The 27,652-nt window shown below is 42.4% G+C and overlaps 1 protein-coding gene across 1 annotated transcript; it reads left to right on the top strand.

The window, feature by feature from the left end:
- The first annotated feature begins 3,873 nt into the window (after positions 1–3,873).
- Positions 3,874–27,145, top strand: rassf3 (Ras association domain family member 3). Its single transcript, XM_061070526.1, has 6 exons — positions 3,874–4,321; positions 19,675–19,782; positions 20,783–20,965; positions 21,490–21,577; positions 22,875–22,990; positions 23,310–27,145. The coding sequence occupies exons 1-6, from the start codon at positions 4,199–4,201 to the stop codon at positions 23,466–23,468; spliced, it is 777 nt and encodes a 258-aa protein (XP_060926509.1). The 5' UTR covers positions 3,874–4,198; the 3' UTR covers positions 23,469–27,145.
- Positions 27,146–27,652: the final 507 nt, after the last annotated feature.

The following is a 27,652-nucleotide window of genomic DNA, read 5'->3' as shown; positions in this document are numbered from 1 at the left end:
TCACAAGGCACACAGATTCACACCATGTAACAGCAGCTTCCAAACTGAGATGAGATACAGGAGCTTTTTTTAAACAGTCCTCTCTCCATCTTTCGCTTGTACGAAATTCTCTAAATATGACACGTTGCTCAAAGTCTGACCTTTGACCTTTGACCCACTGCTAAACGCCCCCTGCCCTAACTTCTCCCACAGCATGACTCCGTACTCACCACACATATCTACACCCCCCCTCCCTGCCCCCCACTGCCCCAACACAAGCCTCTGAAACTTATTTTGCCTTCAAATAAAACTCATGACCTCCTGGTTACGACATCAGAAGATATGGTGGCGTTCTCTGTTGCTAGGCAACAGCAACATGGATACAACAGACTTTATTTTATCGTTTCTATTGATTAATGATTGTTTGACGTTTAAACTGTCTTGTTCTTTTGCTTTCATCGATTTTATAGTAAACAACTTTGTTTTGATTAGTTGTGCACAATTAAAGTTTATTATTATCATTATTAGCGAGCTCGCAGGCAGGTCGCGTCTTGTAGAGAATACAAAGAGGTAATGACAGAAAGAAAAGTTGTTTGGAATGTGTATTATAATGAGATTACACAACTCTGTAGAATTCCAATTCATTAACTTGTTGTTTAAAAAACGTCTAAGTTCTGCGGCGTCGGCCGAACATCAGCAAACACGTCGCAACTCGTGAACTTTCAGAAAACTTTGAGTTGCGAGGTCGTGAATACCAAAGAAGGGCGGCATTCAAACGGACTCTTCTCGTAAACATTAACTATCGAACGCAAAGTTTAACTTTTGCGAAACCTCCTTTCAGTCCGTTACCGTTAAACCTCCGGCTCCGGAGAGAAGACCTGAGATCATTGCTGACCATTTCTCCAGGTTTTAAACAGGAGCTGCTGCAGTGTTGACATTTATTTAATGTGTAACTGTGACTCCGGAGCTGCAGATTATTCATCTTGTTAAATCATTTCATTCATTTCATGAATGTATCATCACTCCCTTTGCTTTTCTTTCATATTTTATTAAAGTTACTGTGAGAACAAGGTTTCTCCAAGATGTTAACTTAGCAGGACGTTGTACTGAACTAGTAAAGAGCACAGAGAGTTTACAGAATTAGGTATGAGTTATTGTTACTATGTTACTACTATGTTTTGTGTTAGTTATTTTTGCACTTTGGTGTCTTGTTGTCCATTTTTCACCTTGACATTAAGGTTCAGATTTACATGGTAGTGTGTGTATGTTGGTCTGGAGCTGACTGTGCTGGTATGTCAGTAATGTATAACCAAACTGGCTCCAGGCCAAAGTGACTGGGCGACAGATTAACACCTGTGTGACCACACAGTTCTATGTGTGTGTGTGTGTGTGTGTTTGTGTGTGTGTGTGTGTGTGTGTGTTTGTCAAAGGTGTGGCTCTCAGTCTCGGCCTTTGATTGTGTGAAGTGAGAGATTTATATTATTTATAGCTATCAAATCAGCAGGAATACTATGTGATAAAACATTAATGAATGAACCGTTGAGCAATTTAACCAAAGTCATCCAACAATCAATAGAACAAGTATTAATAAAGTTGTGGGGCTGTTTTTGACCCAATTATCAGGTTTCTGAGATTACTTGACTTCCCTCTGGTCTGCAGATATGAAAAAAATTATCTTTTTGTCCACTTTGTATTTATCATGAATAAGTTGCTATCATCCAACAAGCTTCCAGACACTAAATCACAGTTTTCTGGAGGACAAAAGTAATGTCAAAGAAGTTTAGGGACAAGATTGTGGCGTGCATGCTTATCTGTTATTTTCTTTGTGTATTTTGGTTTGTGTGTGTGTTTGTGATGGATCACTGCAGTGTTCTAAAGGATAATATGGAGGTTTGGCTCCGCCACATGTGTCCCTTTTTTATTTTTGGTTCGTGCTCTAACCCTGCTGGTTTTAAATTAGAGCCTGTATGGCTAAAAATCTCCCGACTAGTCCTGGTTGTTGCCCTGTGTGTGAGTCTGTGTGTGTGTGTGTAGATTTCCCCCTGCAGCTGAACCTCGCTCAGTTTCTTGGTCTTTCTGCAGCTGGGTGGGCTGCTGCACTGATGTATAATGTTCAAAATCATAAATTCTGTTTGACGTAGAACAGCTCCGAAGCAGCAGTTGAAAACAGAAGGTACTTACACTTTTAATTATCCCAGTGCTCAGTAATGGCTTCCAGTTGTTGGCCCATGATGGAGCAATAACAGAAGACTTTCACACCATCCACTGAAAACATGAGTAAAAACTCTGATCCAATTTATGACCACATAAACTCAGCGGTGGGTCAGGTTGCTGCCTGCCTAAACATACCACCGGGTTTTCATACCAGTCGTTCAGGAGTCATACTTCACTTAATACCAGTATCACCAGCTCCAATCCCAAAGATATCTGTGTCGACCTTCAAGCTCTGCTTTGGTCAAACACAATAACACATTTAATTACTCGTTTTTTGCTGCCACAAAAGGTCAGACTTCTTCCTCTGTTAAAGGTCGACTGCCTGGCTGCACCAGAGCGCTGCCGCTTGGTGAAATCAAACCACGCCACAGGCAGACGTGACTTCTCATTTTGGTTTGGCTGATTTCACCCTGACGCTCCTTTTGTCCAGAGCAAACATTCAGCCTGAAGACCAGAGTCTAAAGGAACATAAACAGATAAACAGATCTGTAGCTTTGGTGAACACAGTTGTGTTGGTTGGAGTCTAGTTGAGTTGGGAAGGGGGGGGGGGGGGATTACCTTGACTGGAGGCTACAATGGACATGGACGGTTCTGGCCTGAGGCCGATTCTCAGGTCCGTTGAGTGGATTAGAGGCCGAGCAAACATCTGTAGGAACTGGCCACAAAACAAACTGACCATTAGCAAACACCCTGATGGGAGTGAGACTGGTTTTCACAGAGTAATCTCATTCAGAGAGGAAAACTGCACTGTGCTTATTTGTTTTTGTTTCAGGTTTCTACTCTTTTTGAGCTGCTGAGAGTCGCTGCTCTGTAACTGACCTCTGACATCTATTTTAGGAATGTGGTCGACCTATATTCTTGTCGGTGGTGTCGATGGTGTGTTTTTTTAAGTTCTTGTGTTCTGGGTATATTGAGGTTTTAAGTGAACCTCTGTGAAACCGCTGACGAGGAGAAAATAAGCTCTTATTTTTAAATGTCAGGCAAGTTCAGAGATAAAGTTTTGACCTCCTCTGTGCTTCAGCCCGAGTGGAAACATGCAGAGATACAGCGCAGCTGTTCTGATTGTTAAAGGATAAAGCTGGTATTATTATATCATAAGTAGTTTAGTGCATTTTCAACTGTCTCACAGTCTTTGTCTGCTCAGCTGTCATGAATAAGGATTTATTAATCACACCATCTGCTAATGAAGAGCATGAGATTGAGAGGAAAGCTCTGAGAAAGATGGAAGTTGAAGGACTGAAATAATGTAAATAAAATCTATATTAGTGTGTAAAATAATAGAATTATGCTAGTATATTGTTTGAAGTTTAGATAGAGGTATGAGACTTATTTTATTTTTATTTAATTATAGTCTATACTGTAACATTTAATTTAATTTATATAATTTATAATTAAATAAAATTGTATTCTTTTTATTTCTTTTTATTGAATTATTTAATATATTTGTATTTCATTTTATTTAATTTATTTAATTTAATCACCTGCAGCTCAGTCGTCCCTCAGCTCTCCTCAAACTGAGCCCCGACGGCGCTGATTGGCTGTCAAGTAGTACCGGGCGGGGCTAACCCTAACCATCCGGGCGTGTGATTGGTGGGCTCGAGTCGAGGCGCTCGTTGTGGGCGGGGCCTTACTGTAGCTGGCTGTGGAAGTTAAAGACTGAACATTAACGGGCGGAGGCGCACAAGACGCGAACGTGGACGCGTCACTGTGGATTTTATTCGTTAAATTGTTCGGAGTTAACGATCGATTCGAACCCGTCGGTCACACGGGGACGTTTTCCTGCGCAGAACGGAGGAGTTCAGCGGAGTTCAGCGGAGTTTGAATGGAGTCTTGCGTGTGACGGAGCAGCAAATCCTACCGGTCAGCAAGCAGCTTCTGCGGGTAAACTTCCGGAAGTCCTCCGGGCTGGAACCCGAACACTCTCCAGGATTCCCAGCCGGTTGTTGGGTTTTCTGACCCGGCCCAGTTCGAGTGGAGTTCCCCCCCCCCACCCCCCACCTAGCTAATGACGTGGAGCAGCACGATGAGCAGCGGCTACAGCAGCTTGGAGGAGGACTCGGAGGAGTTCTTCTTCACGGCCAGGACGTCGTTCCTCCGGAAGCCCAACGGGAAGGTGTCCGTGAACAAGGTTCGGAGGGTTCGTCTCAGTCTGTGTCTCTGTCACAACTTCATTCAAAAAACAATGTGTAGAAAACCAACGCTTATTAAAAAAAAATAATGAAATATTAATCAGCTGTTGTCTATTTGCAAAGACATAGTATCTTACTTCAATTCGGCCTTTGTTTAAAATTAAAAACCTGCTGCCATTTAAATGAAATTATCACTTTTTGATTGGCTCACCTGTTCTCAGAGCCAGGGCCGCTGCTACAATGGTTGGGCCCTATGACGGAGTATAATACCCGCCCCCCCCACACACACACACACACACTGTTTTCTTTAAATAAAGTAAAAAATAAACATGTACAGCAATATTCCCTGAATATATACATCTTGATATCTATATATTGCCCCCATCCAGAGTTTTAAAGAAGGTGAAAGGGATCTATTGGCAAATTGTTGTGTTCTTTACCCAAAGAATGATCTCTTTATATTTACATACTTTATATTAAAATACTGTATATTTACATCAGGAGCAGGTCCTCTCTATGGAGGCAGCCATGTTTTTTTTTTACAGTAGCCCCAACTGGACAAACTAAACCCTTTTGAGTTTTTATTACAGCTGAAGTTTACCACAGGTTCTCCTTCATAGGTGTCACTAAATTCTACAAACTGAACCTTATTATTCCTGATTATTCAAACCTAGATTTGAATGAGTTTGTGAGGTGTCTCTTTGCCTGTTGACCGTGGGTCATACGTTGGATTGAGTTACAGTCACACACATTCAGCTCTATCATGTCTCGCAGAACGTGGTCCGTCTGAAGGTGCTGGACTAACTTCTGGTCCACGACTGTGTTCAAGTGTCTCTCGCTCGCACAGACGCATTCACACACATGCTCACAGTGTCTCCAACACAGCTGGTTTGTTCCACGCTTCAGAGACTCTGCTTACTGGAAGAGAATCAAGCTATTCTTCTTCCCTGCCCACTTAGTGTGTGTCTGTGTGTGTGAGTGACATGGGTTTCTCCAGCAGTGATCCTTCAGTGTCCTGTGGCGTGACCCCTTCACTTTGCCATGACGGGCATTTAACACAGGTCCTCATTCCTCGTGGCAGTGTGTGTTTGTGTGTGTGGATGCACAATGTGGCCCATACATGGCTGCCAGAGAGGGTGTGAGCTGTTGTGTCTTGTACTGAAGCTCCGGACCTGGAGCTGGAAGCAGCCTGGTGGTTCCCCGCATGCCGACGGTAATTACCACTGGACAGGGGACATGTCCCTTGGGGGAAATGTGTGGGGCAGCTGCGTGAAATCACTGGTTGTGGGTCAGTAAAATAGGTTATCGTGAGAGTTGATGTGTATTTATGTTCACCAATGAGTATACTTCAATTTCAACAGAGATATTTAAACCTGCAAACACCAGTTTACCCACTGGGAAAGAGAAGCAACTTGATTTTTGCCTTTTTTTTAAAGGTGCAAAGAAAAGCCATTGTAAGTGGGAACTAGCTGGAAACACTGGTGCATTCTTGGTCTTGGTATAAGATAGAAAATCCAGAAGTTGGTGTTGTGAGGTGCTTCACTAACAGTACAAGAAGCTCTAGCACTGTACAAGCAGCTCATTCATGATCTTTAATCAAGGTGCCAGGCTGAAGCCCGAGTGAGAGACTGAAGTTTAATAAGCTGCAGTTTAAACAGGGAGAGGGAGGACAAACAGGAGGACAAAGACGGACATGGTGGACGGTCAAACAGGGAAATGAGATGTCTGGTCTGAAGAGGATTTAGCTGTAGACTGAGGCAGGGTTTATATCCACTCCACATTAACACACACACTCACATAGACACACAAATAACTCCCAAAGACACACACATTCCCGACCCCCCCAACCCGCCCTTTCTGTGGGTGAATAGTATTTCTGTATGTAAATGTCACGCTGACCAGTGCGTCTGTGTGTCTCATGAAAAAAAAATACTCTGGGGTAATCCCACCCAACCCCCAGTACAGTACACACACATACAGTAAAGACAGACACACACACACACACACACACACACACACACACACACACACACACACACACACACACACACACACACACACACAGTGAACGGCCAAAGCTGCAGCTCATCTTCAATTCAAATCATGCTCACAGACAGTAAGCTGACTATGAGGCATATTCATTTTCTCCCAGACGAGATGATGGAAGCTCTCTTCCATGTTGCACCACACACACGTCTGCTGACCTTAATACAAATAATAGAAATAATTTACATAGCACTAATTATTAACTGGGCTCTTATTAAGATAGTCCACCATGCAGGGAGTGAACACACTTGACAGGTCACCAGGTTTATTGAATTAGTGCTAAGGGCTAATTCATTGAGAGATAAACACACACACACGCAAAATCAAACTTAAGAGTTTCCCGTTAACTGGGTGCAGATCAAAAATGAGTGAGCCTAGAACAGGAAATGGTGTTTCCTCATCGCACAGTGAGCTGTGTGTTGACCATCTGTCCGGTTCCCTCACTGTTCAGTGTTTGTTGCTCAAAGGCACTGACATCATGTGACATCATAGTGCGCAGTACAGAGTGTGCGATAACGGGCCGAGGCGTAGGGTTGTTTGTTGACGGCCCACTCCCACACCTGATGGATTTATGGTGTGGTGTTCTTACCTGACTACGCCCGGCAGCCCCTTCGCTTTGTGTTTGTTTCTAAGATACATTGCAACTCGTGTCAAGTCAAGTCAGTTCTATACAAGACAAGTCAGGAACCTGTACTCCTGCCAACTTGGGCCAATGACATCGATTGAAGCCGGAGTTTGCACAATAGCAATTTGGGGCTGGAGCGGCAGTACGAGGCACTCGACCTATCACAAGTCAGCCCCACGAGTCAGTCATCATTCAAGGTGCTTTGGCTTCACTTTTTAGGGGGCTGTCATGTTGTCCTATTTGTCAAAGATGGACGCCGGTACAATCTGGGTCAGCCCCTGATGGCTGGTTGCAGTATATACCTATAGGTTGCACAACAGGAGGAAAATCGAGATGCGTCATCGATCTTTGTTGATAGACTAAGTTAGAAACCCTAAACAGAAGCAGACTCTAGGTGTTTTCCTAAGTGTTTTCTTTGGAATCACTCTAAAATGAAGTCATTCTCTGCTGTTGAGATTTTATCCAAATCACCTTCTGTGGGAAAAAGTACCCATGTTTTATCTTCATCTCTGAAGGGCGACTAATAGACAGACTGAATGTCGTAGAACAGATTCAAATCTTATCTCTCCCTCTCTTTTCACCTCCCACACACTCGCAGTAAGTTATGATATCACAGGTTCATTTTTTATGTGCCGAGACACACCTCATTCTACAGACTTTGTACCCATCTCACCTGTAAACAATCTGTCAGAGCCTTTGTCTGGTGTTTTTTTGACCAGTGTGATGGAAACAATGACACAACACTGTTACCTAATGACCTAACGACCCATTGTCACTGTGTGTCTAGGTTTATGACCAGGTCACCAAAGAGTGAACTCATCTGAACTCAAATCAAACCTTAACAGGGTTACAACTAGTAGTTTTTTTTATTGTTGATGAATCTGCTAGTGGTGGGGGAAAAAAATCTATTTTGCGCCTGCGATTATATCAATACTGTAGCACAAAGTATTGCAATATTTATTTACAATTATATATGTAACAGCCCCTGGCTGGCAAAGCATGACGAGGAGAGTTTCAGAGTTTAAAAGATACCTAGTTTGTGTGCGGAAAGGATGTTCTCCACTGCAGGAGATATAGTAACGGCCAGAGGAGCACTTTAACATATGAGCATGTTGACCAAGCCCTTTTTCTGAACAAAAATGCCAATATTCCCAAATGAATTTAACATTTTGGGTCATGACCTTGCAGGTCTCAATTTGATTGAAGCTCTAGGTTACTCTTATTTATATGATTGAGCTCAGTGTTCATGTGAGAGGTCTCCTATTCAGAAAATAATTACAAAGGTCCTGTGTCCTGAATGTTCAAGGACAAAGTTTTTGCACTACCCTTTCTTAGTTTTTGCACTTCAGTTAATGTGTAGAAGACAATGTTGTTCACAGAATTAAATGTGACATTTGAAGTGAGTTGAGCAGTCTTATTTTCCTCATTTTTTGTAATGCCTTTGAATAATATGGGGGACATGAATCGCAATATATCGCAGAATCGAATCGCAATACTTGCAGTATCGCAATATATCGCAGAATCGCAATACTATTGAATCGTGGCCCAAATATCGCAATACTATTGAATCGTCACATTTTTGCCAATTCCCACCCCTAGAATCTGCACATTATTACTTTCAATTAAATTAATCAGCCACTTAGGGTACATCCTTATATTGTGAACAAATGCCAAATCCGGTGCTCTGTTTCCTGTCCATGTGAATCCAAATCCGTCCTTGCTCACACTCTCCCCCTTCATTTGCTTCCTCTGCTGTCCAGCCTCACCCGTTCTCCTCCTCTCCCCTCCACCCCTCCCATCATCCTTGTTTCTCCTCCATTGTATGTCTCTTCCCGTCGTGTTCTCGGCTCTCTTTCCTGTTCTCAACAGCATCGAGGCCCCCCCGAGTTCAGCTGTTTGTTTGTTCACTGTGTCTGGACTGGTTCACAGCAGGAGGCCTTGGTGTAGGTACCTGCTCGATAGGGATGGGTATCGTTTGGTTTTTATCCGATACCGGTTCCTAACCGATACTTTTAAAACGATACCGGTGCCTAAACGGTGCCTGAACCGATACTTTTTTCAAAAAAGTGCACAAAACGATGCTTGACCAAGAAAGGCTTTTTTTATTGCCAAATATATTAACTGTTTAAAGTAGATTATAAATATAAATAAATACAAAACCCTTTTTAACTTAAAACTATGAATAACATACGAACTGTTAACAAAAGTTTACACTATACTTAAATAAATAAAAATAAATACAAAACACACACACTCTGACTCGTGACTCTGACTTCGGTGCCTGAGCCAAATGAAGACTGAGAGTCGCTTTTCAATCACTCGGAGACCCCCGTGTCTCCGCGGGGCTTCGGCCCCCCGCCTTCGCCCCCCTAAAATGCGGTCACTTTTATGAAACATTTCTCGGCGTGGTCTTCGTTCCTCCCGCCCCGAGCCTTTCCAAGCCGACCCGGAGCCGGTCGCGGCGCACCGCCACGGAGGAAATGCGCCCGGCGGAGGGGAGAGGTCCCGCGAGGAGATCCTCCCCCCCCACCACCTGCACAGAAGCCCTGACGCACGCGGGGCGCGGGCAGCGCGGAGACAAGAGTCTGTCCACCGGCAGCCGCGGCCGACATCCGTGAAGGAAGGAGCGGAAGTGTGAGGAGGCGGGACGAGCGGAGACCTCAGGCTTCGATTGGCTCAGGCACCGAAATGAGGCACCGAAATCTCCGTTGCATTTCGGTCCGGGTAGGTACCGGTTGTATTGGAACCGGTTCTCGGTACCCAACCCTACTGCTCGATGTGCTGTAGTATATCATGTTTGATTCTGGAGATTTTATTCCATCACACCTCTTCATTCTCATTTTGTCTCCCTTATCCTGAAACCACTTCTGTTCTTGAGCCCTGATTCGGTTCCACTCGGCTCACACAGCTCCTGCTCCTGCTGCTGGAATCTCTGGATATTAAAAGTTATAATCTGGCACACATTTGGTACCAGCGCCCAGTTTTAGCTTTGCAGCAGCTTCCTGTCTGACACTGTATCTACGGTCTAAGCCCATTAGTTCAAGTTTCAGTCCAAGCCCAGCTGCCTTCACCCTCTGTGAACCTTGCCAAAGACTACAAGGCCACATCCTCTGATACAGATTAAACCTGTGACCCATTAAGCATCGCTCGTCTCTTAAAATCTCTAAATTAAGTCTTTATTTTATTTAATATTAAACAATACTTAAATACACAAGTCACTGGATCCATCTGTTACTGAAGAAAGAGGATTTCACAAGAGTCTTGTCTTCAGTCTGTAATTAAAGCTCCCTCGGTTGTCACGGATGGCAGGTCAAGCATGTTGTGAGTGATCATGTGTGCGTTTGTGTGTCTTCGTGTGAGTGGAAGTTGTGTTTAGAGTCCTCGCACCCAACCTTTACCAGAGCTTGTACTCACAACACTGCCATGCCAACCATAAACACAGGAGTTGGTGTCGAGAGATCCTTCCTCTCTTTAGGTTTTTATGTTTGTGCAACTCGATTAAACAGTTGCTTAAAAGCTGGTAGGCGACTAGAAAGTTACGTAAGAACTTTACTTAAAACAGAACCTTAACAATGGTTTGTTCTTTTAAGAGCGAATTTACTGAATGTGGGTCTGTTGTTGTTTAGAGAAATCCATCCAGCCTGGTGTTGGAAGGTTTTACTCGAGGTTTGATATCGCTGTAGGTCGACTTTGCCCCGACCTGCCAACAAACACACCGTCTGTCCGACTTTCATTTTCATTCTTCGTGTCCTTTAATGCTCTTTCACACAATTCAGTCAAAGTTTAAAAGATGTGTAAAATGTACAAGGCCCACTATACAGCTCGGTCATTACTTGGGAATAGAGGATCAGGTCAAAAGTTACAGAATTCAAGTCAGGTTTTGTGTGTGTGGTGTGTGTGTGAGGTACAGTCTGTGTTGACCGTCTGCAGGTTACATAAAACGTTTTATGAGCCTCTCCCGTCTCCAGCGCTCAGCTTTTCCAAAGGAAACACGAGTGGAATTGTTCTAAACTGTGCAGCCCTTGCTATCTGTTCAAACAGAACCCGAGTGCCTTTATGCCTGGAAACACACACACACACACCCCTCCATTACAGAAGTGGGCTGTGTTATATAATGAGATAAATCTGCTTTTTAAAGTAGACACCTGCATCATGGAGGAAATGAGGTGTTTGTGTGTCTGGGTTTGTGTGTGTTTGTGTGTCTGTGTTTGTGTGTTTTAGAAAGAAAAGGGGAAAGTGTATAGATAAACATTATATGCAGATAAGATGGATATAAACTGAAGCAAACCCTTCTAATAGTTGACTTATTATTTTAATGAGACATTTATTAACCAGACATGATTTGAGCTGCAGCTACTTTCATTATTGATAAACCTGATCCGTGGACCAATGAGAAGCCTGCGATTGTTTGGCGTCTTTGCTTGAAAATAATCTGACCAATCATTGCAGCAGGCGTTGTCTTGAGCTGCAGGAACTGGAGAAGTCGAGTTAGTGATTTTTTTTTTTAGCTTAAATGCCAAATATTCAGTGGTTCCAGTTTCTCCAGTGTGAATATTTCTCTTGGTCACACATAAGTGTTGACATTTTTCAGCTGCAGCCTACAGTGTGTTCTACCCGGTCTTATGTGCATGGTCACAGCTCATGAGCCTTGTCACCAGTGATGAATTAAACCACCAGCTGCTTCAAACAGACCCTGTTGTGTCTGGTTCTCGTCCAAACTTCTCTGAACAGGTGGTGAAGTGGTCTTGAACCCCCGCCCCACTTTCCTTCTCCTTTCCTCAGCTCGGTCTCACCTCTCTGTGGAGGAACTGACCACCTGTAGCATCATAATTCAAGGTCAACGGGCAGCAGATGTCAGATGTCGCCCTCCACAGGGACACAAGTAGTTTTACTTTTCACCAGTAGTGGCAGACAATCCAAGACTTCCTTGCAAAATGCTGCTGCTGATGCAGAAAACAATTATTCTGCACAATATAGTTCAATTACTCTGAATAATCTCACTCTTGTTTAGTAAAAGCAGTAGATAAAAACGTGACCCTGTCAACCGACTCTTACTTTAAACAGTTTTTTCTAGTTGAAAATTTGTCCTGCTTGTATCTGAGCGAGTGGGACTTCCTGCCCAGCCTTCTCCGTGTTTATACACTCGGTAATGAAGCCTACGTCGGTGGATGTCTGCCGCCGGGCGCTGTCAGCTGCTCTGTCACACACCAGTGTTCAGGCTCATCTGGGAGCAGTTTAGGGCGGCTGTGATCTCTGGTGCTCGCCATTATCACCAGACCGCAGTGCACTTTGAGGTGGTCGCTGCTTTTTGTTACGTGCAGAGGAGAAAGTGAGAGTCGAATGATGATGAACGACGGCAGGTTCACAGCGACGGTGTGGGTGTGTGTGTTTGTGTTGGTGTGTGTGTGTGTTGGTGTTTTCATTCAGTGCCATATGAGCAATGTTACCCCTCAATTTAACATAGACATACAAAATACATATTGGCTTATATTAAGTTATTGTGGATCTTATTTATCTGATGTAACGGGAAGTTGAATAAAAAAATATATCACGTGATATTATAGTGAGGTAGTATTTTGGTTACCTTCAGAGATTGCCAGGCTAGCGGTTTCCCCCCCCGTTTCCAGTCTTTATGATTAGCTAACAGGCATAAGCATTATGTAGATATGCTTCATGGTATTTATCTCTGAATCTCAATATATGAGCTGAAAAAATTAAAGTTTGACATTCTGCCTATCAGATGCAGTTAAACTGCTATTAAATCAGTTTTATGTGAAATAAGAGAACATTAGACTGTTATTGTAGATAACAGTCTAATGTTCACACACCATCACATGCCTAATGTGGGGTTTACTTTACAGTAATGATGGACTCACAGACATGCGTGCAAACAGCCCATAACACTGTGTGTCATCGTTTGTTTCATGTGACACTTTAAATGAAGCAACAATCTCACACACACACACTCATGCATCTACAAATCGCCTAAGCTCTGTTGGTTTTGAATGCCGTGTCTGATTGTTCTGTTGATGTGTTTGTGGTGGTTTTGAACATTAGGATTTGGGCACGGCGGTTGTACACGTTTATCACTGCTTTGTGTTTTGGCTGGAGTCATGTGGGATAATGTGTGTTTTACAGTGTGTTGTTGTATGTTGTTGTGTGTTGTTGTGTGTGTGTGTGGAGGCCTCATTCATGCTCTGATAAAGGGATTTTCCACTGTTGCTGAAGTGAAGGGTTCGGTCCGACAGTCGAGTGACAACACAGTCACGATCGCTCACATCTCACAGGTATTGTTTACCTGGTTTCCATTATCAGTTCCCCCACAGACACACCTGCCTTTCACATCCCCATTGTGTCCATTATACCAGTGACCAGTAGTGACTGTGAAACCAGGCAATGTTATTTAAAACTCATTTCTACTTGTTCCCATGAGCTATTAATACCAGCTGACTGTACAGGATGAATTATCAACTCTTAAAATGAGATCCTCTATTTAATGATCGTTGATGAAGTGAATCTGACTGGCTCCTGGTTTCGATGCTTCAGGCCCGACTCACTGTGTCTCCTCCGAACTCTGCTTTCATTATCCTTTATTACGGGTGTTGTGTTTGTTGTGTTTTTACTTTTTCTTTGGTCGCTTTTCTTGGAATTATGTTGAGTGTTTTTGTGGCTTCAAGCATTTCTTTAAAAGCTTCACAAGGCGGTTTCTTTCAAGTTCATGACGTGTCCTAAGTGTTGTAGTTAAACATTTTACAACACATGACCTTAAGGGGTTTCTCATCTTAGGTTGTGACAGTATACACGCATCAATGCAAATGAGCCTTTATGGTCATTTAAATGCAGATTTAATATTTCTGTATTTCTCTTTTTCCTTTCTCTAGTTATAAATTAAATATATTTGGGGTTTGAGACTGTTGCTCTGACATTCATTCATTAATCTGGAAAAACATGCAGCCTCACATACATGATGTGTGCAGCTGCCAGTCGACTCACACTCTCCAGAGGAAGTCTGGCTCGTTGTTGGCTCATCATCCTCGAGCGCACACTCCTCTTTTCTCTCACCGCCTTTGCTGACAAGAACCCTGAAGTTTCATAATCTCAGCCCACACATGCTTACTCACTGCACACTCACACTCCCATACACTGAAGTACACACTTCTGTGAATCTGTTGCTCAACTCTTCTTGGGATAGCAAACGCACAACCTGTACAAAGGGTTGTTTCTTTCACCTTTTACTCAGTCTTTTGCAATCATGACACCAGAAACTGTTAATCATACATGAACTGTGTGTATTGGATATCTCTGTCGGGCGTGTGTGAGCCCAGGCCGAGCAGTAACCCCCCCCCCCCCCCCATTATCTAGCTTGTCTAATGAAACCCATTTTTCATGCGAGTGGGAGTGTTTCCCAGCCTCCAGCTGACAGCAGCTACAGTGTGAGCTGCCTATCAAAGTGGTCGTACGGCAACTGTGTCGTTTTTTTAATGTCGTATTTATCTCCAAAGCAACAACGTTAACGGCATGATTAGTAGCTGAGTTCAAGATAAATATAGAATATTAAACAGGAAGTTTGCAACCTTGTCTACAAGGTTGCAATAAATGTTCTTTTCTTGTTTTTCTCACCTGCGTCCTTAAACTTCACATTTCTCTCCTTTCTCACCCTCATTCTTCAACCTCCCCTTCTTACTCTTAATATCCTTCTACTCCTGCCGCCTCCTTTTGCTCCTCCATCTTTGTTCCTTCCTCCACCTTCCACCTCCTCCTCGGTCTCGGTAAAGGTATAGAGACGATGGAGCTAATTCTTCTGGGTGGTCTCCTCCAAACCGAATCCTTGTGGTCTCCTCCAAGAGTTGAACCGTAGCTTGGGTGTCCTTTTCCTCTGCTGTCTGTGTTTTCATGTTGAACCTACTGAACCACACTTGACATATACAGTCGGTCCAGTTTGGCAGACGTCACGTTGCTGAACGCAGCCTCGTCTCCATGTGGTCCGTCTGGTTTATTCTGCAGGTTTGATTTCTCTGTTTGCAAAAACAATAGCTTGAATTTCTTCCTCACGTCTTCCATCTTCTGAAGAAAATCTGATTTATTTACTGAAAATGATACCGATGAGAGAGACGAGAAAACAATGAGACCGGCACCTGTAGGAGCTTTGACGCTCTGGAAGCCACCCAGGTGTAAATAAAAAGCGATTAGTGGTTATACCAAATGGACTATGTTGGTTATTGAATGGCGTTCAGTGTTAAGTGCTGCAGAGCAGAGATGCAGAGCTCTATAAAAGGCTTTAAGGATGCTGCACTGTATCTACTGTATCCTCGTCCATTAGCTCGGGAATGTCCACTCGAGCATAAGAGTTCTAGCAACTGTTTCTCTCCATTAGCTGAGGTATGTGTGTTTCTAGGTAGGAGCTCTTCCACTGGAGCTGCACATGTATGCAGCGTTGTCCGTGCATGCGTGTGGTCATTAGTGCAGGAATGCTGGAAGGAAAGGTGTGGCCGACATCAACTTCCCCCTGTGGACTCAACAGGAAGTAGCACAGAAAAGGGAGCGAAGGAGGATGAGGAGGGTAAAAAAATGGTTATGACATAGTTCGAGGACTAATAACGATAAAACCAACTAGGATCTAGTGAGTTTAAAGGATTTACAGATTGGATCTATAGGAAGAGGAGACGGCTTTCAAATGAAGGTGGTGGGAATATTGTGTGTTGGGCTGGGGCGGGGGGGGGGGGGGGTTGTTTTAACAGGTCTCTAGAGTTCAATAATTTCCGAGGAAGTTCCTTCAAAAGAATTTGAGTTATTAAGGCTAATAATGTGTGAAATGGAGACAGTGTTCTCCTCCAGTAGAATGATGATGACACAGCATTTAGCTAAATGTAATGACTTCACTTTAGTCATTTAAAAAATGCAAAGCTTGATGGAATTCTGAGGATGTAAACACAGGAACAAAAATGTCTTTCTAGAGCTTTTAAAGAATATATGTCACGTTCAGTTAGCACAGCTCAATCATTGTGTTTCTTCTGCCTGTAGCTCCAACAACATGCAAACTCACAGTCTGGTCCTTCAGGGTGTGTTCAGCCAAGCTAAGCATGTTTTGTCTACACACACACACACACGCACACACACACTCTTTGCATGGTGAAGTCATCTGTTTACAGACGAGCGTGACAGTGCTCAACAAAAGCAGGAATGCTGCAGGTGTGTTATCAAAGGTTGAGAAAGAAGATGACATTTCTGTCTCCCACATCATCCAGTCTAAAGTTAAACCAGCAGCTTGAGAACAGGGAGAACCTGACACAGAGATAATTATAAAAACCTTATGAGATTCTTGTTCTGTGTTTCTCTGTTTCTTCTCAGGCCCGGAGCTGTTTGCTCATCCTCTCTTTTTCATAATTCACTGTTTCATTTCTGCTTTTCCCAGCTGTGGTCATTCTCTTCTGCTTTTTAATGCTCTTCAGTTTAGTGGAAATACCTACAGCATGTAGACATGAAATTAGATTATTCTCTAAATATGTAATTCAATGTTAAATACTACTACTTTTTATCTTTGTCCTATTGGAGAACAACCAATGAACGACAAAGATGCAGATGATGTTGTGCAAGATATCCAAAGAACCATAAGTAGCACTGTGCTCATATAAACATGTTTGTAAACTTGACAGGACATAGTTCCTGCCAAGAACACTAGAGTCGAATACTGGGCTCAGTCAAATATTTGTCTTTCTATTGGCTACAAATCAATCAACTTGTCTTGAGAACTTTTTAAACTGTTTCAAACAATTTTCCACATGAACAACGTAAATCTCTCATGTGCGATGATGTGATGCAACGTTGTAAACTGCTGTTACTAGAGGCTTTTAATATTCATATTTGTCTTGTCTCTATTGAAACCTTCAGTAGTTTCTGTGCTTGTCTTTTCTCTCTGTCCTCTCCCGTGTCTTTCAAGTCCAGTGTTGATCTTATAGCTTCAGTGGGAGGGTTCTCTGTGTTCTTTAACAGGACCATGATCTCATGTGTTGCAGCTTCGCTCTGCTCTGCTTCTCCTGTTTGGATTTGTTCGCTCTCTCTCTCCCTCTCAGTTCCTCTTAACGCTCTCTGCCCTGCACGTCAAATAATCTGATTAGGACAAACTCTCCCGGGAGATGCAGCCAGTAACGGCTCCTCGGCCTTGTTTCACCAGCTTTGACATAACAAGGCTTTTTTTCTGACTGCAGCTAGTTAAAATACTTTTCTTTTGAATTTAAAAATATATTTATATCATCTGAGTCTCGGGTGCAAAGATTTTACTCAACATAAAACTGACTCTTGCCTCAAAGACTTTCATTATTTGGGCTGGAGAGGTTTGTGTCTTGTGATGATAAAATGTTGTTTCAGGAGCTTCTTCACCCTGAGAAGAATAAAAACCCTATATGAGTCAACAGGTTGCTACAGGCCTCCAGTATAATAAAGGAGAATTTGTTTTTGGCATTTTCTCAATGGCTGTAAAGTTTTACAAGAGGAGACGATGCCAGAAATAGGATAAAAGTTTGTGGTGGCAACCTTAATTGTAGCTTAGCACAAACCTGCACCTAAATTCCAGCGGTTAAATAGATTTTTGAGTTGATTGAGTTCATACTAAGAAACAACAGTTGCCTAAATCCATTGAACTCGCATTAAAAGTTGGATGGAACGACAGCTTTTGTTAAATAACATAACAAACATAGATTGAATGAATGAGATTAACTGAACCACGACTGTAGATCGCAAGTCACTAATCTTCTTGATCACCAGGTTTAGCTTCTGACACACAAACAAAAACACACAATCCCAATTCACCAGAGGAAGGATTTCCCTGAGGCAGGGTAATTTATCTTGTCATTCATTTTGAGTTGCTTCTTTCTTTCCAGTCTCTGTTTGTCTCTGTGGACGATGAGAGGACAGTTAATCTCCTTACCTGTCTCTTCCTGCTAAGACGCTTTGACTCATCTGACCTTGCTGGTGCTTCAGGTTGACGCAGATTGTGGGAAAAGGTCAAGTTTAGCGTGAAGGATCATGGTTTGATGTCTTAACGAATTGGTAAATAACAATTCAGACGGGTCAACATCACCTTTTATATCTCCTCTGTATCTATATCTCTATTGTGAGCAGGCAGTTAGACTGGTAATCCTGTTCTGAGTTATTAAACCTCTTAATGCCCACAGTGTTAAACTCTCTCCGAGCTGCAGTGAGTGAGTGTGTGTGTGTCTGCTGTGTTTGTTGTATTGGCACCTTGTCTTTCACTGGAGCAGTGTGTGCTTTCCATATAAGGGTGTGTGTGCCTTCAGAGCCTCCCTGGATTGTGCACTATGTGCTTGCCTGTGTGTGTGTGTGGTTTTTAATAGATGCCGAGCAGAGCCGCACTATGACCATGTAAGCACTGACTACACAGGGGAATTAAACTGTCTTAAGACTCTGAATCGACATACTGACATACTCTACACATACATAATATAACTCTTCATGTGTCTTGAGGGAGAACTTTACCCGTCTGTCTGGTGATGTGAGTCCAGGGTGTTGCTGTGTCCCTCGGGCCCTCTGGTACACCACAGGTTGTTCAACTCCTGCAGGAGACATTAGACTAAGTCATTAGATTCATATTATATCATATTATGCCAATGTTGAGCGGCTGCAGCAGATCCCTCAGGCTGGAGACGTTTGATTGTTCCAGTGAACATCTGATGATGCAACAAACTAGGTTTTGTCCCGTGACCTGATCTATATCTCGACACGTGTTTGAATCTGACTCCACTTGATTTGATTAATCAGGAGAGTTCATCGAGTCACATGGCGTCTGTTCCGCTCCCACGTCTGTACATGTGTGTCTGTCGTCTCGATCGGGAAATTCCCTATCAGCTGACCATGTCACTTTCTGTGGTTATTTATACACAAACACGGTGAAGACTGCTGACTGCTGCTCTCCCATACATTAGCCACACGTGCCGACGTGCTGTCCACACACTTCAGCCTCCAGTCCGTCAAACTGAGGACTGCTCTGACTCGCGGGACATTGTCTTTCTTTCTTTCTGGCGTTTGGGATTGTTTTGTGCATGACTTGCGTTGCTTTGTCCTGCAGGAGGTCTCCAAGTTTTCTCTATGATTAGAAGTCAGTCGCTCAACATGGGACCCGGGTCGACTGGAGCTGTGTTTTTGTCATGCGCCAACCCTTTAGCAGTCTGGCCCTGTTCACACTTTCAGTCTTACATTATTTTGGGGGAACAGTTAAATATGTTTGGCTTTACCTGCACTGAGTTTGTGTTACTGTCCCTCACACATAGACATGAAGTTTACTTGTGCTAGAAAACCTCTGTAGCACCAAAGCTACTGCATCTGCAAAAATAGTTAAGATACAGCCTCTACAAGTTATCTGCTGTATGGGCCGGGTCACATGAAGAAAACCACTGTGCTCTATTTTGCCCCAAAGCAACGTGAAATGTCACAAAGTACATGTGCAGCAAACAAGCTTCACTACTTGTCTACTACATGTTTTCCTTTGCAAAGGTAAAGAATCGAGTCGACTTCTATCAGGTTTCAGATATCGTATCTTTGCTGAATAGTTGATTTGTCTGCAGTATACGTTCTGCTTCAATAATCCAAACAGAGACTGTTTCATAATGATCGAGGTCGAACCCGTGACTGATCAGGACGTTTTTCTTGTCGTTGTCTCTGCTTCAGGATGTGGAGAAGGAGAGAGAGCTGCGGACGGAGTTCAGCAGGGAGGAGATCAGGCAGAAGATCGAGCAGTACAACTGTGTAACCAAAGACCACCTTAAAATGACGCAGGTGAGTGGAGAACACACACACACACACAGACACACACACACTGGCTGAATCAGTGAGTTGCTGGTGTTGAGGTTACACCGTCCACGCAGCCTTCCCTCAGCAGTCACATCAGAGCGAAGTGATGATATTCCTGCTATTGTTCTCCCCCCCACCGTGTTTAACTTGGCAGCGGTGAAAGGTTTCTGCAGCTGGATTCACACCACGAGGCACTAAAACTCTGTTACATCCAGACCAGTGCAGATGAGGAGGTTACGTTCTCTCAGACATTCACCGGATGATCACATGAATAATCCTGAAAGCTGCTGCTTAACATGTTGCATGTGTCAGAGCTGAGGGAATCACTCAGGTCTGAGAACAGAATACATACAAATCACAGACGTGCACTTTGGACCCTACACACTTAGCCATGCCTTCTTTTTTATTTTTAATTCCTCCCTTTGTCTAATTTATCACTTCATCTGTGATGCAACACTTGTCCTGTTCAGCTCTTGTTCTTATCGATCCTGTTTGTCCACTTGTGACTTTTCATGCTCACGCACGTATACACACGTACGTGCAGCAGCAGACCTGATGGCTCCATATGGAGCGATGAGATTAAGATGCTCTTTCTCTGTCTGGCACCATCTGTCCTGCAGGACACGCTGGGTTTACTGGTTTCATGTGGAGGGATCATACAACACACACACACACACACAAACCTCAGCTCTGGAAACATTTTATTCATGTCATGTGTTCAAATCTCTGGTGGTTGTGTAAAAATGTATATTTCAAAACTTTAAAGTGAAGTTTATATTACTATTTTGTGTCATTGATCATCAAATTAATTGTCACTGTAATTGATTATGAAAATAACCAAAGTCTGAAAAAGTGATTTAATATTTTCATCGCTTTCTTCTTTACATTTTAAATTAGCTTTAGTGTTCTGCAGATTGTACAAGGTTTATAATATTTGTATAATATTTACAGTACACATCTCTCTCTCTCTGTCTCTGTCTCTCAGAGTTCCTCTGGTGTTTACACCGGTTTCGTCAAAGTCCAGATGGACTTGCGGAGGCCGGTGACGGTGCGGGGGGGTCAGAGAGGAGCAGGAGGAGCAGGAGGAGCCGTGGTGCAGGAGGCTTTTTATCTGCCCCGCGGTGTCATCAACACCCTCCACATCAGCTCCAATAACACAGTCCGCCAGGTGGGCAACACACACACACAAATCAACACTTCACAGCGCTGGATAACTTAATTACCATCTGAAGACATATGGCTTCAAGTTGATGTTGCACAGAAGCCGACTGATGTTGAACTTTAATTAAAAACTTTGTTAACCTGAACTGATTAAGAACATCAGTGTCACAGCAGCAACTGAACTTTCAAGCTTACAAACTGAGAGAGGGAGTAATACGTCCTCACTGTGCTCTACAATGCGTTTGCAATATATGTCGGACCTTTGTTAAATTGCTATTGATAAATACATGATATTGATATTGTTTTAGAATAGAATCTGGAGATTTAGAGCATTTTAAGCGGTGTAAAATAATCTGTCAAGGTCGTTTGAAGTCCACTAGACACCACAACGTTCCTCCACTGACGCCACCAAGGCCAGACAGTCCCTCGGGTGGAACAGTGTGTTTTAAACTGTCCCTGAGCTCGTCGGTGTCAATGTGTCTGAACCGTTTTGTCTCATTGTCTCATTGTCTCGTCCTCGTGTGTCCGCAGGTGATCGTCGCTTTGTTGAACAAGTTCACAGTCGCAGACAACCCGGCCAAATACGCCCTTTACAAGCGCTACCGGAGAGAGGAGCAGGGTAAGACTGAGCTTACAGACCGCATGTGTGTGTCTGTTTGTGTGTGTGTCTGTGTGTGCGTGTGTGTCATAGTGTGAGGGAGTGAAAGCGACAGGACTGGAGACTGTGTTTCATTCCCCTGATGCCAAGCTCCATCTCAAATGCTTTGGCACTGACATGGTGCCGACTCTGTGTGTCAGTGTGTGTTAATGCGTGCCACTGTGTGTTTGTGTGGTTGTGTATTTCTGGTTGCCTCGCCCTGACTTCGCCGGATGCCTGAGGGATCCCCCCCCACTATCAACAGCTAACCCATGAACACTCACACATATACACACACTATGAATCAGCAGCTGTTGCAGCTTGTTGGATTTTCAAATGTTTCCTCCACCTCAGGAAAACCCAGTTTATTCCCCTCGTACGTGAATGTAATCAACAAAACAAAGTGAATTTTGCGACTTTAATGTCTCGTTCAAAGTCTGTGAAACATTTTGCCTCCAGACTTTTATAGAGATTTAGTTTCCCTCTTCAAAAGCTGCTGTCACAAAAGCTTCTGGTTTTCTCTCATTACACGACATGTACAGTGAGAGTCTGCTAATAAAAACCCTGTCTAGACACATGTCTGACAACAGATGTGTTTTTAACTCCTAATGTACATGAGGTCGTATATAAAACCTCCAAACAATGGTTGTGGTGAAGCTTTAATTCAGTTCAATGAACAAGGAGAAGACGAGTTGTCTAGAAATGCAGAAACGGGTCTGACCTTCAGCGGCTCCAGTGGAGGTCGTTCGTCTGCCTGAAGGAAAAGAACAAAGATTCAGAACAACTGGTCTGTTGTCGGTTCAGATCACGTCAGAGGCTTTTTGACATTTAGTTAAATTCTCTGTTGTTTTCTGTTGAGAGTGGGATGAGAAACTCTGGATCTACGGTGGCTCTGAGAGCTCAAAACAACTTGAACAGACAAAACACAAGAACAAGAGCAAAGTTATTATCATTTTGACTTGTGCAACGTTTAAGAGATAAAGCTGCAACATACAAAGAAGATAGAGCTCAGAATAAATGTACAAACAAATACAGAAAATACACAAATGTGCGTCTCATATTTCACATTCACTCTCTGTCTTTGGAAATTACTTGTTGTTAATGTGACGCACACTTTGTTTGATCCTCTGCCAGGACTGTTTTTATGTACAGACACACACACACTCACACACACAGAGGTTAATTTAGTCTCCATGCCGCCATTAGACCACATATACACAGGGAACTCTGTGGTCGCTGCAATTAAATTGTGTGTGTTGTGTTGTTGTGTGCGTTGCAGTGTACGTGTGTAAGCTGGCTGATGGCGAGCAGCCGTTGTTTCTGCGTCTGGTGGCCGGACCCGACACAGACACACTCAGCTTTGTGCTGAGGGAACAACAAATCGGAGAAGTCATGGTAATATCACACCTCTCCTCCTCCTCTTCCTCCTCTTCCTTCTCCTCCTCCTTCTTTATCGTCTTATTCTTCCTCTTCATCTATATCTTCCTCTTTCTCCTCTTCTTATCTTTCTCTCCTTCCTCTTCCTGTTCTTCTTCCTCATCCTCCTCATTCTACATTATTTCTCTTGATTCTCAGTCCTTAAAAACTTTATTAATAAACACATGAATTCCAAGTTCTTTACATCAAACCACTCAAAGTACATAGACAATAAAAATATAAATACTTCAAACAAACAAATATCTAAATGGTTTTGTTTTCTTCTTCGTCTCCTCAGTGGGACGCCTTCTCCATCCCCGAGCTGCGTAACTTCTTGCGGATCCTGGACAAGGAGGAGAAGGAGCAGGAGGAGGCGATACAACGCCGCTACGACTCCTATCGCCACAGACTGCAGCAGGCCATGACGGAGGTCCGACGGCCTTCTCAGAGGATTTAACCTCCACTCAACAGGACTACTGCCCCCTAGAGGGACGGAGGAGGGGATTTGTTTTTACCTCCGCATCAAAGGAGGAAAATGCTGTAATTTCTGATGGAGAGAGGGATGTGAACAGAGGATAAGAAGGAGGATCCTGCATTTGAAGGAGGATACCGACGGAGGGATGATAAAGGACAATAAACACTGAGAGACAGCCGGTGAAGGACAAGCGAACAAAGGGATGAACGGACAGAAATCGGACGGACGATGCTGGAGTTTGATTCCTGCTCGGCTAAAGACTTGGAACTCGCCGCCTGCTCTGCTGCGTCTGCCTGCGAACACCAAAGATTCACTGATTTGTGCCAAATTCACTCATCCTCTCCCTCGTTTTCTCCCTCTCCGTCCGTCCCTCTCTCTCACCTCTCACTCTGTCCTGCTGTCACATAATTTATGCCGATTATCTGACTCCTTTGTTTCCCCCAGTTTTTAATCCTCTTCTGAATCTGTGAGCGACTCGAGGCCATATGTTGAGTCAGAGTTTAATTTAATTTGTTTTTGAGGTCTGTACATATTTTTTTCCTTAATTTATATGGGTGAAGCTTTTTTATTTTATTGTTTTTTTCTTTTTAAAACAAAGTCTTATTTGAGTTTATTCTCCAGAGGCAGAGAAAAGTTTATCCAGACTTCTACAAGAAGTAAACACACAAAAACAACACAAGCAGCACAAACCACTGGATGTAATGTTTTCACAAGCTGTAATACCACCGGAAATCACGATACTGTACCATCAATATATTTATCAAGTTGCTATCGTTGATGAGTTTTGTCTAAATGATCGTGAAAGTGACTAAGGAACAAGCAGGTTGAACCTGTGGAGTCTTGAGTGTGCCAAAGAGAAGATGCTATTATTCAGTTATTATCTCAACTGACATTTGTTTTTATCTTGTTCTACTTTGTGTTAGTTTCACAGAAATATGACAAATTAAACATTAAATATGAAACGGGCTTTTTGTTTGTGATACGTAATTTAATTGCAAATGTAATCAATGTTTATTTTTTATTATTATATTGAATTTTGGCACACTTAAGATTCCACAGAGGTTTTTGCCTGAAAATTTGTAGTTTCTGAAACAGACACGAACTCTACGACTGACGCGTTATCGATGAGGAACGGTTTCAATAAGTAGAAAAGAATAACGTCTCCGATCGGAGCTCGTGAGGACAGGAAGTCGCTGGTGGCGGTGGAAGTGTTTGTCGTTGAGGGTGAAGTTGACGTAATGAACTGGTGGGATTTTAAGAGTTTTAAGAGTTTGAGCTGAAGTGAACTGACGTGATTTAGGGAGACGTGACCTCTGACCTCGGAGGAGGGAGGAAGCGACGATTGAACGGCTTCTGGAAGTCGACTAGAAGGTTTAGAGGAAGTAGAAAACGGACATTAGATGGAGGAAGGAAGAAACGATAAGAGAGGAGGTTAAGATTTGTTGCCATAGGAGGTAATTCATGAGAAAGATTGTTCGTAGAAGCTGTGACCTTGAGAACAATGACGGCGTTCTCTGTTTTTGTTGCGTATATAAAACCACCTGTAATTCACCGCCAAGAGCAGAAAGCTTCAGTGGACGGGAGGATAACAGCTGCATTGTCCTGCTCTCGTTCATTGTGCTTCTCGTCTTCGTTGCTCTCTTATCTCCAGTTGGAACGTGCAGCCTCGACCTCCACGTCAACCCCAGACTCCAGCTTTTTGTCTGGTGGATAAAAGGGGGAAACATTACAGAGAAGAACAAGGAAAGTAGAACGTTAGAAGAGGAGGAATATGGAAAAGAGGAGAAGATTAAAGATAAACGTGCTGAAGAAGAGTTGAGGTTCATGAAAGGTTTCTTTCAAAGTCACAAAGGCCTTTTCATAGCTGCCTTAAATATATATATAAATATATATGCAATATCCTCTTTGGCTTATGTAGTTTATCATTAATGACACATAGACCAGAGAGGATTGTTTCTAGTGTAGTTTTGTAAAAGTTATTTTTTTTAGCTTTTAGAATCAAGAGTTTATTCTAGATTTTCAGGAAACGACTGAAACTGTAAAAGACAATCATTTAAGTAAACAACACTGCGAATGAAAAACTTGTTTGAATCGTTGTGATGAATGAAAACAAAGATACGATGCTTGTTCCAGCTGCAGGTGCTGAATGAAGTCGAACTGACAGTGCTGTGGTTGAGACTGGTTGTACTGGTTGCACGATACCGCCGTCCAGTGGACAAACTAACTACTACTCCCTCTTCTCTGTGTCAAACGCATTGATCATAGATTTTATTTTCATTTGTTATAAACAAAGATATTTTTGTGGTGTTGCCTGGAGCAAAGATATATGAGAGGTGTCTTCCCATCGGAGGGAGAAACATATTTAGTTTAGAGTTTTATTTAAAGGGGTTTTTAAACCTGATTTATTTACTATCAAACACTGGGATAAATGTATGGAGGGGGGAAAAAGGGCCTTAAAGAGTTTACTCTCAGAAGAAGTGGTTAATAAACCCTGATATCTGATTTAAATTTGTACTATTTTTTGTAAACAAAATATCAGGATGAGAAATTCAAACTTTAAACTTAATTCTGTGCTGCCTAGAATTGGCAAAATACCAAATTGGGTGTTGATTGATAAAAAAACAAAACAATTCAAACTAATTTGGCCACTTTTTGCCTCCATACTGTAAAATTTAAAGTGATACACATGTCTGCATCTTTAAGCCATGTTGTTTGTGTAAATTCTAAACAACTTTTGCTGATTAAACACATCAGACCAGACTAGTATCAATATTTATATTTTTATTTTTTGGGGGCACTTTACCTTTTAAATTCAGGGAAGACAGGTTTTTATTTTATTTTTATTTTTCCCCAGTTTAATCCTAAAAACCTCTGCTATCCTTCTGTGTACATTATCTTAACATCTAATACTCTTGACGTTGTCAAGAGATGTTGTTAAGCTCTACTTATTGTTATGTTTTTTTTATTTTATCATGAAAGTAAAGTGTGGCAGAATAAGTTTTATTTAGTTTTGTTCTGTTTCAGCTGTCGACTGTGAAACGTTTGGTTGAATCCCGTCTCTCACAAGCTTGTCCTTTTGTACGTGATACCTGTTTTCACCCCCGGGCTGTTTGACTTCAAAGCTTCTGAATTATCGTGCATAGAAGCAGTCGGATGAAATACTTTCTCTTAAACGCTGTCAAATCTGCTGCTTATTTAAATTCAGCTTGTCGATCAGTTGATATTTCACGGGATGCCAAAGATCTGTGTCGCTCTTCTGCCACTTGTTCATTTTATTTTGTATTATCCACTGATTCTGTTGGTTTTTGTGCAGAGAGAAATATCTAAAACAAAACTCACACACAGGTTTTTTAAATTTCACACCTGAGCTGAAAACCCCAGAATCGAAGTCGTGTCCTGAATCAAACAGGATGAAAAGAATTTAAGTTTCTAATCCTCGTCCTGATTAAAGTTATTTATTTCCCGATTCAGCTCAGATGTAGTTTTTGAGTTCAGTCCCGTGAGCTCGGCCGTGCCTTCGTGAAGCAGCAGAGAAACGTTCTCCTCGTTAGACGGAGGCAGGTTTCGGTGTTGGTGTCTCTTGTTCTGTTGGAATCAAACGTGGCCTTTTCCTCCCACGGAGGTCGGGCTGCATCTATTAAAGGTGAAATTAAAACTCAGAGCTTTGTGTGTTCAAGTCTTTTCTATGTGTGTGTGTTTTCTTTATCAGGCTTCTTAACTCCATCAATTTCTGTTAACTTACTTGATTAATAGATACATTTATCTAATGCTACTTTGACCAACACCAGAATGAACAATCCAGGATTATATTTCATTATTTGAATTCATTCTCCCTCTCATTCTTCTTACTTTTAATTTCCAGGTGTAAGAATGTAAAATATTTTTTTGTCTTTAAAGTTTACAGGGTTTTCATAGTGACACAAAATAACAAAAATTACAATTACATTTAAGATGTAATCATTTGTTGTTATACTGTTTCATATTTATTCAGAAACTTAAGATCAAAAAATGCAAACATTTCAAACTATGACAAAGTTGGGAATTCTTAACTCTTTTCCTAGTTTGCTAGTTAAATTAATAAGAGTAAATTGAATTTGCATAATCTACAAACTTCATTAGAGTAAATTAAACTAGACAAATCAAATCGTACTGTTAGAAAACCCTAG

Source organism: Limanda limanda, chromosome 1 (genome assembly GCF_963576545.1).
Source record: "Limanda limanda chromosome 1, fLimLim1.1, whole genome shotgun sequence".
Classification (NCBI taxonomy): Eukaryota; Metazoa; Chordata; class Actinopteri; order Pleuronectiformes; family Pleuronectidae; genus Limanda; species Limanda limanda.
Note: the sequence above shows the minus strand (reverse complement) of the source record. Positions and strands in the feature narration are given on the sequence as shown.

Bases quoted from the DNA above. Each gene is read 5' to 3' on its own strand.
- rassf3 (XM_061070526.1), top strand. From the start codon at position 4,199: ATGACGTGGAGCAGCACGATGAGCAGCGGCTACAGCAGCTTGGAGGAG. The intron at 19,783-20,782 runs GTGAGTGGAGAA...TCTGTCTCTCAG, and splicing joins ACCACCTTAAAATGACGCAG to AGTTCCTCTGGTGTTTACAC. The intron at 22,991-23,309 runs GTAATATCACAC...TCGTCTCCTCAG, and splicing joins AACAAATCGGAGAAGTCATG to TGGGACGCCTTCTCCATCCC.